Raw genomic sequence first — 15,012 nt, 5'->3', positions numbered from 1 at the left:
AAGTTACAAAGCCGGGCACCGAACATCCTGGCCATCACCGGGGGCCGGGTCAGGCCTCAGTTTCTTCCTGGATGTGGAAGAGGCCCCACGGTTGCAGGATGGGGTTGCTTTCCGTGGATGTCTCCGTGTGCGCCGGACGCAGGACCTGGTCTGGGAACCTGCTCTCCCGCGTGTCTTGTGGCTCCCTCGACCCTGAGCCAGTCTGGCGGAGCACGGCACCAGGCCCTCCAGTCTCCCTGGTGTCGGAGCTGGGCTCCAGCCCGTTGCGGGTGCCACCCTTCTGCTGGTCAAGACTCAAACTCGAGAGGGGCCAGCTCACAGGGTCCCGTCTAGGGGTCCCCTCCGAGGCCCCACGGCCGTTCGTGGAAGCTCTGTGCGCTCTCCTCCCTCCGGGCCCCAGGACGGTCATAAGCAGCCCCACAACCTGTTCAGCAAGGAACGGGTGTCTTCCGTTCAGCCGACAGTCCACCTCCTGTTGGTGTAGACCATACTGCCCTCGGTGGCGGGGAGGGGGGACTCTGGCAAGAGCCCACAGGAGCCCCTTCTTTTGTAACACGGACCTGGTGGCTGTCCAGGAGAGGGAGGGGCTCTGGTGCGGATATCCGCCGAGCCTCTTCTCCCTGATTTGATCCTACTAGAAGGGAACTCCACGGTCGAGGGGTATGTAGTCACCATGGTCTCTAGGCCGTCAGTAGTCCGTTAACAGAGCTTCCTGAGCCAGAGCCCCACCCGTGTGAGAGAGTCCTACTCGCAGGAGGACCGCACCTGAGCTGTCAGCCGACACCTCTTTGGATATGGTCGGCCTCTGCCGGCTCTCTCTGGCCACGAAGAGAAAGGTGCTCCTGCCTGGTGATGGCCGGAGCGGCACTTGTCTGGGTGGGGGGTGGAGGGGGTTGCTGTGGGTCTGCACGGCCGCCATCGCCCTGCTAGCCGGCCCCTCGGCGTTGAACTTCCTCAGCAGCCCGCGAAACCGGCCACCTCTCCTGCATCGCGTGCCCGCAGCCCACACTCTCTGAGGGTGCACTGTGCGTGTCTGACTGCCCAGGACTGTTTCCGGGTGAACAGCCTCTACCCCACGTTCCCAGAGGGACTGCAGGGGGAAACAGGAAGCATGAGCCTTCTCTTGCCGCGCTACAGCACCTGGGGGCCCGGGGAGGCCCCTCCCCGCCACCATCCTGACCTGCTTCTCCAGGGTGTCCCCCTCCTGGCGCAGCTCTTTGGGGACAGATGTACGTCTGCCCCAGCTTCCGAGTTCAGACTCTCTGGCCCCTCCTGGAGGCCACCGGTGCCGGGAGCCACCGATCGCCGCAAAACCTACACCGGCGTTTTCTTCACTCCTGGCTTGGTCTTCTTGGTCCGTGTGTCTTTAGAGACGCGGGTTAGCATACGTGTGATGCGTGCTCCGTCCCCACGTGCCCACATGTGCCGGACGGCACTCGCCCTCCGCCCTGTGCAGAGTATGTGTGCAACCTGTTCGCCTGCACAGGCCCCACTTGGGGGCCTCTCGGTGAAGCGGAGAGGGTCATGTGTCTGTGTTGTGTGTCTGTCGCGTGCAGATGTCTGCGTGTTTCCACGTGTCTGTTCCTGTGGAGGGAAGTCCAGAGTGGGGTGCCTGGCCGTTGGCCCGCACCGCACACTCACCCTCCATGTGAGCACGTGTGACCTGAGCTCGTGACCTCTGCCCTCTAATACTGTCTTCTCGTCTCGCCCTCTGTGCTGTTGCCGCTGTGTGCTGGCCCTTGTCTGTCGCTGCCCTGCAGTCCTCGCCAGTCGTGGAGGAAAAGGTAAAGCCTGGGGCAGCGTCCGCGCTGTTGCGCGGAGCGCTCGGGGTGCCCTGGGGTTTGGGAGAGTCAGTCCGGCCAGTGGTTCTTAATTACAGGTGCAGGGCTGGTCCTCGCCCTGCTCTTTGCAGCGGTGTTACCGATCATGGAGTCTGGATGTGGCGCTCGGAGGCCATGGAGAGGCAGCAGTGGTCTGGGCCCGGGTTCCCGAGCCAGCCCCAGACTAGGTGGTGGTGCAGGGGCCCTGCCCAGCAAGCATCCACCTTGTTGTCAGATCAGACCTTGGGTCTGCCGCGCTGGACCCGGCCGGGCAGGGCTGGAGACCTGTGCTCTGGTGTCACACGGTCCTGGACTCACAGTCGCTCCCAGTACTGGGCCCAGAGCCCGCTGTGTGACCGTGACCCTTGCGGGCAGCTTGACCTCTGCAGGCGGTGTGACTCCCTAGGGCTGCGGCTTCTGAAGTGGTCGAGCTTTGGACAGGTCTGGGCCGCAGGTGGGCAGTGCCCAGCAAGTGCCCAGGGGACTGTGGACCCGGCTGCCCCTGGCTATGTGAGGAGCAGAGAGAGGAGATGATGTTGGGTCCCCGGGGAGGACTCCATTGCAAGAGAGCAGCCTGACTGCTCACGAGGCACGTCTGTGCACAGAGCCATGGAAGTGGGGGACACGTGTCCTCCGAGGCGGGATGCTTACACGCTGCCCTCCACCTGGGGCCCAGGGACCCACTCTGCATCTCTCCGGAGGTGGAGCCAGGCCTGAGGAGAGGGATCCCCGCGTTGGCCCCGGGGGCTCGAGGGGGAAGAGCAGGCGATGGGCATTCCTCGGAGCCTGGCCGCTGTGGCCTGAGACCAGGCCCCTCCTCTGGGGATGTGCTGACCGTGTGGCAGCCACTGCCTTCCCAGACACCTGGGCGTGGCAGGGGGGCATGACGGGCTGCTGGCAGGAGGCAGCCTGAGCATTGGCTGAGCCTCAGGCTTACTGAGGTTTTGACGGACCTGCAGGCTCAGAGCTTGCTAACCTGATGTCTTTCTTAAGATCTGAGTCTCTAGCTCTCACGTGAGCAGCTGAGACACGCCTGAGAACACGTCCTCTGTCACGGGTGACGAGGGCTGTGTGAGGCCCCTAAGGTCGTCCACGGGAAACCAGCTTCCTGAGAGGCCCTGAAGGGTGCAGCCCCTGGGAGCACACCACTCCTCTGGTTCTGTCCCTGCCACAGACTGACTCTGGGATGGCACAGCCAGGTCTCAGCGGGTTCAGGGGAGGCAGCGTCTTGCTGAATAGGACACACGAGCCGGCCTCAAAGGGGACGAAGCAGGACTCCAACTCAGACCCCGTGTTTTTCTCCTTCATCCTGGCCGCGGCCAGAGAGCCCTCCCCCTTCCCAGGGCCAGGCCTCACGAAGCCCCTGCCCGGCTGCAGCAAGTTCACATCAGGGGTGACGGCCTCACGTCTCCTCTCTGTCACGTGCACCCTCCAAGCACCGCAGGAAGCTGCCTGTCTTCTCTCTCCAGAACAGTCCAGCCTCTGGACCTGGCCATTGGGGAACTCTGCAGAAGCCCCCCGCCACTCCTTCCACCACACTCTCTGGGGGTCAAGCTCCAAGCATGAGATGCTGTGGTGCGGGGGCTTTAATTCTTGGCCCGAACAGTTCTAGGCAGCACGGGCTATCGAGTGGACCACCTTCTCCCGGGTGTGGTGTGTCCGCCCCGGGGCAGGGCATGCATGGGCCGGCCTGGGCTATGTGCCACCCAGGATCCAATCAGAAGCCCCCGATGGAACGTCCCCTGGGGACTGAACTTGGCAGGCAGCTTTGGGCTTCATCCTGGCTTCATCCCTGTCTCCTGGCACACCTTTAAAAGAACTCCCCTCTGGGGTCTTTGCTCCATGATGACCAGGAAGAACTGCGTGGAGTGGGAGAAAGGGGCCCCTTTGGGCTGTCAAGGACACCGACACCCAACAGGAGGACGGAGCCCCTCTTCACTCTGCACACGTCGGTTCTGACGTTTTGCAGTGAGATCTCGTGAAGGAACAGTGGAGCAGGGTGGGGGACAGGGAGCAAAGTACAGAGCGAAGAGGTCGATCCCTTCTGTCTGGCCGCAGGACACAGACGCAGGGCCGACAGCAACAAGCAGGCACGCTGCGCCACCTATAGGAAAGGCCGCCATCGTAAAGTCTCCCCCTGGGAGCGCTCTGTGCGGCCACGTTGCCAGGGGGCCTGCTGCTGGCTCCCCCGTGGGACTTCTTAGTGCACACAGTGGGTGTAAGACCGAAATCACCAAACGTGAGTCACGGTGAAACAAGGAAGTATCACACAGGCCCGCAGGACACCCCAGGTTCCCCTGAACATGGGACTGCGTTTGGTTCCAGAGGAGCTCAGGGGGCAGGCGGCCCCTGTGCCCCCACCCAGGACCCCGCTCCCTCAGAGCAGGCCCCTGCGTGTCCAGAGCGAGTCCCGTTCTCGAGTGGTGAGCCACCTCTAACGTGCGCTTCCTTCCTTTCTCCCTCACGTTTCAGCAGGAAGGAGCGCCCCACCTCTCTGAACGTCTTCCCCCTGGCCGACGGCATGGTACGTGCACAGATGGGGGGCAAGCTCGTGCCTGCGGGGGACCACTGGCACCTGAGTGACCTCGGCCAGCTGCAGTTGAGCTCCAGCTACCAGGTTTTGTAGCCGTGCCGTGGAGTGAGGGTCCCCCTGCCTCCTCTCCCCCGTCCCGTCCCCCCATCGTCCCATGCTCATTCAGGAAGCTGTCTTTGCGGCCAACCCTTTGCAGCTGCCCCTGGGTTCGCAGGGCCTCTCGCGGAGGGGCGTCCGAGCTGGAGAGAAGGACTGCTCTGGGGGTGTGGGCCTCAGGCCAGGGCTGAGCTGAGCCTTTGTTTGGGGGCACAAGCACGTCTGTTCCTCAACTCGCCCCAAAGTATGAGCCCCGTGGCCAGACTGGACGCCGGCCCAGAACGTGCCTTCCTCCTAGCATCTGAGGTTTGCACGCCAGTTGCGGGGAAGTCCAGGGTGAGAGGTCTCTAGAGAGAAGTCTTCTTCTCTAGACTGTCCTTACTGTGCTCCTGACTTCTGGGTCTCCGAGTCTGGGGAGATGGCTGTCCTGGGTGTGTGCAGTTATCTGGGGAGTGCATGCCTCAGCGGGGTCCCCGAGAAAGCCAGGGGCAGGGACTCATTCAGGGCCCCTGGTCACGTGCTGCCGGTTTCAGTCTGTGAGCTCAGCCTGCCTTCACCAGACAGGCTGTGGCCCCATCGCCAGGTAAGGATGCCACCCCCAGGGCTGGAGGAGGCGACCCAGGCCTGGTGCCCTTCCCGCAGAGGCTGTTGGAGGTGCCTGTGGAAGGCCAAGCCCCTGGGCCTCTGGACTGGGGCGGGCTGGCGGTTGTGGGGCCTGAACTTGTGGAGCTTCTCCCTGCCGCAGCTTGTGGCTGACTGTCCATTCGTCCCTGGGTGTCCAGCTTGACTGCTGGAGGTGGCTGCAAGCTGCCCGTTCTGTCACCAAGTGACCCCACTCGCTTTCGCTTTTGCTGCAGACACTGAGCATGTCTCTGCGACCTTTGACCTGGGTGCCGGCCCACCTGTTAATGGACCTGCCCGTGTGGGGGGTGGGGCAGAAGGGCAGGGGCCTGGGGGGCCAGGTGCGCCCCCCCCCCCGGCAGAGCCTGGCTATGCCACTGGAGGTGACGGCTCATGCGGGGTGGCGGGGGGAGGTGGCCGCGGGGGTTGCGGGGCCGCTGAGCCCCGCCTCTTGCCCGCACCCCCACCAGCTTTCTTCCTGCGTCTCTTCCTGCCGCTGCGACGTCCAAAGTAGCTTTACTCTTCATCACCGTGTTTTCTGTTTCAGTTCGTATATGTGTTTTATTTGCCTTTTTTTAATTACATTTAAGTTCTTTTTATTTTGTGTTCTAGGTTTTAAGGTCTTTCTAATTTCTTAATTTTTTTTGTTGTTTTTTTGTTCTGTTTTTTGTTTTTATGTGCTGTATTTTCAGTGTTTTAACCAAACAGTTGTGGCTACTCATGGTGAGGAATGACCGCTAAGAGTTTGGGTTCTTTGCATTTGGAGGTCACTGCCACACGTTGATGGTTTAGGAGGTTGAGAGGTTTGCCGTTAGGTAAGTGGTGGCCAGGGGAGCGTCCTGCGGGTAGGCGGCGGCCTGTAGGCTCAGGGAGAGCCAGGGGCTGGGGGAGGCCTGGCTGCGCCGCACGGTTCCCCTCGGTGACTTTGGGGGCAAGGAGGCCCGCTGCAGACCCGCAGACACCAGCTGGTGGGGCACAGACAGGCCACCGGACGTGGCCGTCGAGGAGGCGGCCCAGAAAACATGTGGTCCAGAGAGGTGTGGACTCGAATGCCGGCCTCCCTCGGCCCTCTCGGACTTCCCCGTGCCTCGGGTCCCCTGCGGCCGTCTCTCGAATGCTGGCCCGGGGCTCCGTGCAGCAGAGGGCCCCTGCCCGCGGGAGGCCTGGGATCCTGTGTCGTGTGGGGCGGACAGACCACTGAGGCAGCTCCATCACAGAGGCTGTCGGTGTGCCTCGTGTCACAAAGAGGATTTTTCCTTCTCAAATCGGCCTTAGGCGATAGAACCCAAGTAGAAAATGCATGGACGGGGTGCCCCCAGGGAGACAGGACCTGTCACGCGGGGCCTGTGGCCTCAGCACATTAATAATCTGGGCCCGTTGTTCTCGGCTGTGGGGGCCGTCCTGTGGCCTGCAGGATAGTGAGTGGACCCCCGCCTACACCCACTGGACCCCAGGAGCACCTACCCGTCCCCAGTTGTGAGAGCCACGGGTGCTCCCACACATCGGCACACATCCCCGCGGACCTGGCCGCCGGGTCGAGGAGGGTGTCGATTTGGATTCCAGGCAGACGCGTCCCCGCAGCCTGTTAGATGAAGCCGGAGGTCACCACCCCAGGCCCTGGCCTGACACTGACCACGCGGGTCAGGAAAAGGCGGGTCTCAGAGGTCCCCAACCAGCTCTGCCTCCTGGTCACCTCCAGGCAGCCACGGGAGCCTGGTCAGGCCTTCCTAGTTGCAGGCGGGTGTGGGTGGGTCCCAGCGTGTGTCCAGCTTTGTGGAGAAGGCCACGCACCCCTGCCGTCAGCTCCTTCCCCTCAGCGCCCCCAGAAGCACCCCTTCTGGAGACACCGTGTGAGCCACTGCCGCTGGCGACTAGGGTGTGCACCGGGAGCTGGGCCCCGCAAGAGGGTGGTGATAGGGCCTGAGGTTGCTGCCGGCAGGTTCTGGCGCGCCCACCGAGGACCGGGTTGGGGGTGAGTCACGGTTGTCGGTGTGCGTAGCCGCGTGGGGCCAGGTTATGGATCTTGTCAGGAGCTTCAGGAGGAAAGACCGGGAGAGGAGCGGGCTGGTTTCCTGCGTCATACTTCCTCAAGTAGAGCGTGTTCGCGGCAGGAGGCTCTCACGGTCAGCGGCTGAGGGCGCATTTTAATGGTCGGTCTCTGTCCGCTCCAGGAATGTTTTGAGGGTGACCCGTTCCGTGGAAGGAGAGTCACAGTTTGTTGGCATTTGTGTAGACGTGTAGGTGCTTGAGCCGTGGGGGCCGAGAATTCCACACTCCCTCTAGTCTCTGCGTCCGTTCGGGAGGTCTGTGCCTCTCCCAGCCCCTGGCTGTGGCCAGCACTGGGAGTGGGAGATGGAGTGGGGGGCGGGAGGCGGGAGACGGGAGACGGGGCCAGCCGGCCGCAGCACCCGTAGCTTGATCCGAAGGCATGCTCAGCCTCCTCCCAGGCCCCCGAGAGCCCTCCTCCGCCCTCCGCCCCGCCCTGAGGCGCGCACCTTGTTTCCGATCCGCGCCCCCCCTCCCTCCGCTGGCTGCAAAGGGTTGCTTGTCATGTTCACGTAGCTTCATGTCCATCACACGCGGCATCGGCGGGCTGTTCCCGGGAGCGTGCAGGCTAAAAGCCCCGATGTGCAGCATTTAAATAAGGTGGCAGCAGCCTCTGCAAAGTGGGAGGAGTGGCTGGGTGAACCAAGGGACCGGGCCCGAGGAGCTGGCCCGACAGGAGAGCAGGGGTCCTCCTGTCCCTCCCGGTCCCGGCACAGAGCGCCGTTTGACCGTGGCCGAGGGAGCCCAGCACAGGGGCCCCGTGGAGGTGGCCAAGGCCCCTGCTGGCCCTGCACAGCGTGCCCGGCCGTACCCAGAGCCTGGGGGCGTGGTGGCCCACATGACGAGCTTCTCCCTTCCCTGTGTTCGGCCCTAGTGTCCACAGGACGAGATGTCCGAGTCGGGCCAGTCTTCCGCGGCTGCCACGCCCAGCACCACGGGCACCAAGTCCAACACGCCCACGTCCTCCGTGCCCTCGGCGGCGGTGACGCCGCTCAACGAGAGCCTGCAGCCGCTGGGGGACTACGGCGCCAGCACAAAGAGCAGCAAGCGGGCTCGGGAGAAGCGCAACAGCCGCAACATGGAGGTCCAGGTCACACAGGAGATGCGGAACGTCAGCATAGGTGCCTCGGCCGCCCGCCTCCCCCCCCCCCCCCCCCCCCCCGCTATCCTGCTGTCCCTTCCGGCTACCGCTTTTAGCTCGGGTGCCAGCACAGACAGCGCAGACGTTCGTGGGCTCCCCGGCCACGGAGCCAGAAGTGAGCGATCAGGGTGGCGGGCTGGCTCCCCGCGAGGCCTCTGCCGGGCGTGCAGGCAGCCGTCGCCTCCCAGTGTCCTCGTGGGGTCGTCCCTTCCTCTTAGGACACGGTCAGATGAGACCAGGGCCTGCCCATGTGGCCTTCACCTCTTCAGAGTCCCCATCTGCAGATGCAGTCACATGCAGGGGTTCTGGGGGCTGTGGCTTCAGCGTGTGGACTCAAGGGGCAACCCGGCTTCTGACGGTACACTGCCATCACCCAGCAGACGCACTCACTAGAGGAGGGACAGGAGGAGAGACAGGGCTTTGGGTCTGGTCGTTGGAGGTCATGAAAAGGAGACCCGGTTCTGATGAAGGGGCCCCATGTGGCCGCCGGCGAGGAGGAAGCCCTTTCCTGACGGTCCCTGCCTGGCGGGGGTCTAGTGTGGGGTCTCCAGATACGGGGCCAGAGGGCAGGCGCCCCCCCCTAACCCTGGGGTTCCTGTGTGTCCCCCCCACCCCTCAGGCATGGGCAGCAGTGACGAGTGGTCTGATGTTCAAGACATTATCGACTCTACCCCGGAGCTGGACATGAGTCGGGAGCCCCGTCTCGATCGCACGGGCAACAGGTACTCACTGAGCCCGGGGGCCGGGTGGGCTCAGTGTTCACTGTGGAGGTGGGGCCTTTGGCGAAGGTGCCCCCTGCAGCCTCTTGCACAGGCAGCGCTGGCATTGAGCGGCTCCTCGGGCGGTGTTGGAGAGCCCCCCCCCCCCAGCCCAGAACGCTGCCCACTCACCCTGCCCTCCCCCGGCTGCATGTCCTCACAGCCCAACCCAGGGGATCGTGAACAAGGCTTTTGGCATCAACACTGACTCCCTGTACCACGAACTGTCGACCGCGGGGTCGGAGGTCATCGGGGACGTGGATGAAGGAGCGGACCTGCTAGGTAAACTCAGGCCACCCCCGTGACCCCAGGGCCTCGGGCTTGCTGCCGTTGCTTTTGTTCGTAATGAAAGCAAAGTCTTTGTCAGCTGCAACCTAGGGGTTTCTTTTCACAGTTTTGTCGAGATACATTTCACATTCCATAAAAGGTATCCCCTTAAAGGATAAAGTTCAGTGGGTTTCAGGGTGCTCACAGAGCTGTGTTACTGCCTAATTTTAGAGCGTTCCATCACCCTGAAAACTGTGCCCGTGCCTAGGCGGTGCACTTTTTAGCAATTGTGCTCCTCGCAGAAAATGCCCAGACAGGGTCACTGCCCATCTGCAAGCCCTCGGCACCGTGGTCGCCTCCAGAGCTCCCTGCACCTGGGTCAGAAATGGGTGCAGAGACAGTTCCCCGTGTGGACTCCCTCCGGGGCCTGCTTCCTGTCCTGGGGTGGGCGTGAGGCATGTAGACGCCGTGTATGCAGCCGAGCACTGCCCTCGGGGTCCGGGGCCAGGTGGGAAATCGGATCCTTGCAGTGGCACGCCTCACCCCCCCACCCCCCCGCCAGCTCCTGCCCCCTCTGACCTCGTCCCCTGAAGGCCTGCTGCAGGACCAGAGCTCTCGGTCCCTTCCTCCCAGCAAGGCAACCTCCGGGGCAGAGGGTGACCGTGTTGTGGGGGATCAGTGGCTCTGGCTTGTCCTCTCCTCCCCACACCGGCTTCTGTGGAGGGATGGTACCCCCAGCTCTCGTGGCTTAGGAGGGGGCAGCCAGTCGGCGGTGCCACTTCAGCCCAGAAATCCGTGAGGCCGCCTGCAGGCCCTGTGGCCCGGGTTTGGTCACGTGCTGCCCAAGGAGGTGGAGCTGCCTCACGTGGATGAGGTCTGTTTTGTTTTTTAATGCTTATTTATTTTGAGAGAGAGAGAGTGGGAGAGGGGCAGAGAGAGAGGCAGAGACAGAGAATCCTAAGCAGCCTCTGCACTGTCAGCCAAGAGTCTGACAAAGGGGCTCGAACCCACGAGATCATGACCTGAGCTGAAAACAGGAGCCGGACGCTCAACCGACTGAGCCGCCCAGGCGCCCCTTGCGTCGAAGAGTTCTACTTCCCACCAGTGTCCCTCTGCACTGGTGACCTTTGGCCATCAGGGACTTGAGGACATTTGTAGAGTGTGTCTGCCTCGGGCTCAGCTCCCCTGTGTGGACGGCAGTGTCTTCGGTGGATGGCCGGGCTTCCGGCTGCAGACGTGGCCCGGCTGGAGCCCATGAGGGAGGGCCACCAGCTGGTGGTTTCCATCTGCACAGCCTCACTCTCCTAGCTCCAGCCTTGCTGGTTGTCTCGCTCGGGCCGCGGAGGCCTCCCGGGAGCACAGCCGCCTGCGGTGAAGCCTACTTAAAAAAATAACAGAAACTGTTAACATAGAGAAAAAAGGTACTTCGAGGAAATCATTTGCAATATTCTGACACCTTTCCCTTCTCCTTTATAGAGTTCAGGTAATCCTATATACGTTCCAATTTGTATTTTTGGAAAAGTAGTACGCGTTTATAACAATATTCGCATAGTACCAGAAATTGCCAATAAGAGAGTAAAAACCAGACGATCGTGACGAGTGCACCTTCCCAGGTGCCGTAGCACACACACGTACGTGGCACGTGGGGGGTTTCGGGTCATGTCTGTCCTCCCCTTTGTGGGCGATGTTACCATTTCTCTGACCTGCTACTACCCCCAGTGCGCGTCACCTTGTGGCATGAGACTGTGAATTGCGCAACCCGTTCTGCCGGGGTTCTGATTCTTGCTGTTTGGATACTGCGGTCACAGATACCTATGGGCGTAAATCAGCTCGCCCCCCTGGAGACTTCTTCAAGACGGGTTTCTAGAGGCGGGAACCTCAGCGTGGAGAGGTGGGCTCCTGACACTGGCCCCACGTTGCTTTCCCAGACGTGGCTTCCGTGGGGCTCGTGCCTGGCTGTTCTTCAGACGTTGGACCTGCCAGGCCGGGAGCGGCATGGGAAGGAACTCCCGCCCCTAGAGTTTGCGCCCGGGAGCAAGGCTGTAGTGGGTGACCGGGCACACGTGTGTGTCCGCGAAGGAGCACCTTTCTGCCAGGCCCACCTTGGAGGCTGTGAGGGCGCGAGGGCCTCGTGTGTGCTGCACTCCTGAGTCTCTGATGAAAGAGGTGGCGGCCTTCTCCCTGGAAGAGCGCATAGGCACACGGCGTTCGCGCGTCCGCGACCCGGCTCCACGTTCGAGTTCCTGGCCGTGGGCAGCTCAGCTGCCCCGCGCCGTGTTTAGGGGCCGGCCGCAGGTTGGGGAGGGGACCGTAGGGGAGGCGCCCAGCTGGAGTCCCAGACCTTGTGCTTTTCAGTCTCATCTCACGACACGGTTCCAGTCACCGACACGGTCACGAGAAGAGTCACACCAGCGTTAGATGTGCGCGCCTGCCTTTAATCTGGGGTGCTGTCGCCGCCCCCATTTCATAGATGAAGAAGCTGAGCCCGGGGAAAGTGAAGTGAAGCAGCACAATGGGGACTTGAACCCAGGTCCAGCCAGAGCAGCAGGCATGACTGACCGCCCTCTGTGCTTTTCTAGGGATGGAATGTGATGGGTTTGCCCAGAGTGCACAGTCCAGTGTCTCTGAGTGAGCTCAGGGCCGTGAGGTCAGCACCCCACAGCTCTAGAGCACTGTCCCCCCCGAAGGAAGCCTGTGCCCACGCACAGTGACCCATCCGTGTCTGTGCGCTCGCCCTCCTGGGCGCTTCCTGTCACCTGGCCCTCCTCTTCCACCTGGCCTCTTTCTGTGCACAAGTGCCCGTGAGGTTTGTACGTGTTGTAGCAGGGGTCAGCGTTCCATCCTTCCCTGGCAGAGCGGTGCTCCGTGGCACAGACGGGCCCCCACCTCACGTGGCCGTTCATCCACTGCTGGCCATCGTGGCTGATGCTTCTGCTCCACATTTGGTCCCTCCTGTGGTCGTGGAGGATGACTGGATTTGGCCGGCCTCATCGCCGCCCGTGACTCTGGGTGGCCTGCCCGCCAGCACGTCCCGTCATTGGTCACTGGCCGGTGGCCACCCTGGGCACCGCTCTGTTCTGGCTGGCGTGGGCCCCGTTCTTGGGCGTGCCCTTCCGGAGCCTTAGGCACGACGGGCATCTGAAAGGCAGGCTGCCCCGGGGAGTTGAGAAGGAATCAGGCGCTGTCACACTGTGTCAGTGGGGCGCCAGGCAGAGGAGCCCTCCCTTTGCCCAGCAGGGTGGAGGAATGGGCTGGGGTCAGCTCCAGTCCCCTCGCCGAGGGGCCCCAGCCCCGTTGTCTGGCTCGGCTAGAGTCTTTCTGAAGAGCCTCGCGCCTGTCCCCTGCATTCCCTGTGTGGCTGCTAAACAGCAAAAAGCCTGCGGCCAGTGGGCGGCAGTCCTCACAGTGGCAAGGTCCTGCAATAGCAGAAACACGGTGATGTTGTCGGCGTGGCCGAGGACGGCGTCCTTCAAAGCTCCGCGTGTCTGGATCGGGCATTTGGATCGTGTCTGTTCGCCACGGCATTTGGACTGTGAATTCCTTCAGCAAAGAAGGAAGGACCCTGGATGGGCCTGTCTTGTTACGTTTCACTGAGCTGACCGCACCGCTTGTAAGATACACCGTTAGTTTAGAAACCTCCGGGAAAGGAAGCCCTTGCTTCAAGTTGAAGGGGGACACGCCTTCGATCGTGAGAGCACGCCCAGTCTCAGAGGTGCCGTGCTTCGAGAGTGCGCCTCTCAGAGCTGACGTAGCTGGGGAGCCGAGGAGTTAGCACCTAGTGACCACGTAGCACGTGCTGGGCGTCTACCAGGGAGTTTCCAGGGAGCCCGAGCTACGGAGGTCACGTCTCTCCTTCACAGACGAGGCAACTGACGCTCAGACGAGCCAGGCAGTGCACCCTGCGTCACTGAGTTGGAGTCTGAAGGCCGCACAGGCCGACCGGACGTGCTTTCTACCCGGTGCTCTGTGCCCAGGTAGTGGGGTCCCGCCCCGTGGCAACCAGACCCAGACGCCGTCTAGACGTTAACCTTGAGAGAGAGACCAGCCCATGTGCACAGAACTCGGGAACATGACGGAAGAACGTAGAAAGGGGCGCCCGGGTGGCTTAGTCGGTTAAGCATTCGACTTCAACTCAGGTCATGATTTTGTAGTTCGTTGAGTTCAGGCCCTGCATCAGGCTCTGTGCTGACAGCCTGGAGCCTGCTTTGGATTCTGTGTCTCCCTCTCTCTCTGCCCTTCCCTCCCCTCAGAAAAAAATAAACATTTAAAAAAAGAACATGAAAGGCCTCATGCATCGAGAACTTCTGCACGCTCTGGGTCTGCAGGCTGAGCTCTGTAAAGCTGCCGGGTGGCCTCACGGCTCAGCCCATTGTCCGTACCCAGCCCCGGCCAAAGAGCTTCGTGAGCAGACTCCAGACTCCGTCCAGGAGAACATGTGAGAAGAGCCCAGAAAGGGCTAAGAAAGAACAGGCTGCAGGGCTGCCTGACGCTCCAGGCACCAAAGGGTTTACAAGCTGTGACGCGGAGGGCGGCGGACCCAGGGTGGCAACAAACCGGTGACCCCTCTGGTTCGTGTGAGGAGAGCTGGCCCCGCGTGGGAATTCACCGACGCTGAATGTCGTGCTTCACATCACCGGAAAACGGGTGGATTCGTTGAATAGCCATTTGGTGAAGAATGAAGTCTGGTCCCAACCTCCCGCCGTACACAGAAGACTTTGTAGGGGGACTTCGGACCTAAACGTAAACACGCAAGGACAGCGGGACTGGAAGAACGCCGGAGAGTGTTCTCTGCATGGCCACAACCGTAGAGGAAAGCGCTGCCAGGTGTGGCTGCGCGCAAGTTAACATATACGCGATCTCCCTCGCGGACAGAGGTCAAGTACAGTGGAACCTGAGCAGAGGATGAAATCAGGAAGTTCCCAGAAGATGCCCACCAACCACAAAAAGATGTTCAACCTCAAGAATGAGGCAGGACAGAAAAGAGAAAACACAGATGAGTTTGCGTTTTTGTTTTTTTCTCACAAGAGCAACAAACACGAAGCAGGTGCTAGGGCGCCCACGGCCGGGAGGTGGTCGTGCGGCCCGCGGAGCCGTGCTGGTGGGGTGAGGTGAGCGGTCGCTCCTACCCGTCCCCGCCTGGAAGCCCGGGGTGCTGGGCGGTGCGTGCACGCCCCTGTGCGCTGAGCACTCATCCCAGGCGAGCGCAGATCTCCAGTGCACAGTCCCGTGACACGGGGTCAGGTGGGACAGAGCAAATGGCCCACAAGGCTGGGTATTTGCCCTTGGTTTGTGCGTATGTGCCTATGTATGTATGTATTTATTGGGAGAGAGAAAGACACAGCGTGGGGAGGGAGGGGCAGAGGGAGAGAGTGAACCCCACGCAGGTTCTGCACTGCCGGCGTAGAGCCCATCGTGGGCCTGGAACCCACGAAGCCGCAAGACCGTGACCTGAGCTAAAACCAAGAGTCAGACGCTTAACCGACTGAGCCACCCAGGTGCCCCTTTGGTTTTGTGTTTTATTTTTTTTTTTAACGTTTTTTATTTATTTTTGGGACAGAGAGAGACAGAGCATGAACAGGGGAGGGGCAGAGAGGGAGGCAGACACAGAATCCGAAGCAGGCTCCAGGCTCTGAGCCATCAGCCCAGAGCCCGATGCGGGGCTCGAACTCACGGACTGCAAGATCACGACCTGAGCCGAAGTCGGACGCGCCATCAGCCCAGAGCCCGATG

General features: G+C 61.8%; 1 protein-coding gene across 16 annotated transcripts in view; it reads left to right on the top strand.

Moving 5' to 3' along the window:
- The window catches only part of MAPK8IP3 (mitogen-activated protein kinase 8 interacting protein 3), a 48,513-nt gene that overhangs the window by 19,761 nt on the left and 13,740 nt on the right, over positions 1-15,012 (top strand). For 5 of the 16 annotated variants that reach the window (XM_058709994.1, XM_058709992.1, XM_058709991.1 and 2 more), the window contains exons 5-9: positions 1,761-1,784; positions 4,293-4,437; positions 7,991-8,237; positions 8,877-8,979; positions 9,179-9,297. In XM_058709994.1, the coding sequence (XP_058565977.1) occupies positions 1,761-1,784; positions 4,293-4,437; positions 7,991-8,237; positions 8,877-8,979; positions 9,179-9,297 (638 nt within the window). Of the gene's footprint in view, positions 1-1,760; positions 1,785-4,292; positions 4,438-5,762; positions 5,886-7,990; positions 8,238-8,876; positions 8,980-9,178; positions 9,298-15,012 lie in introns of those variants that run through there. The other 11 variants (XM_058709990.1, XM_058709993.1, XM_058710002.1 and 8 more) reach the window with 8 other exon arrangements.

Source organism: Neofelis nebulosa, chromosome 18 (assembly GCF_028018385.1).
Source record: "Neofelis nebulosa isolate mNeoNeb1 chromosome 18, mNeoNeb1.pri, whole genome shotgun sequence".
Lineage (NCBI taxonomy): Eukaryota > Metazoa > Chordata > Mammalia > Carnivora > Felidae > Neofelis > Neofelis nebulosa.
This window is presented reverse-complemented; position numbering and strand designations above follow the sequence as displayed.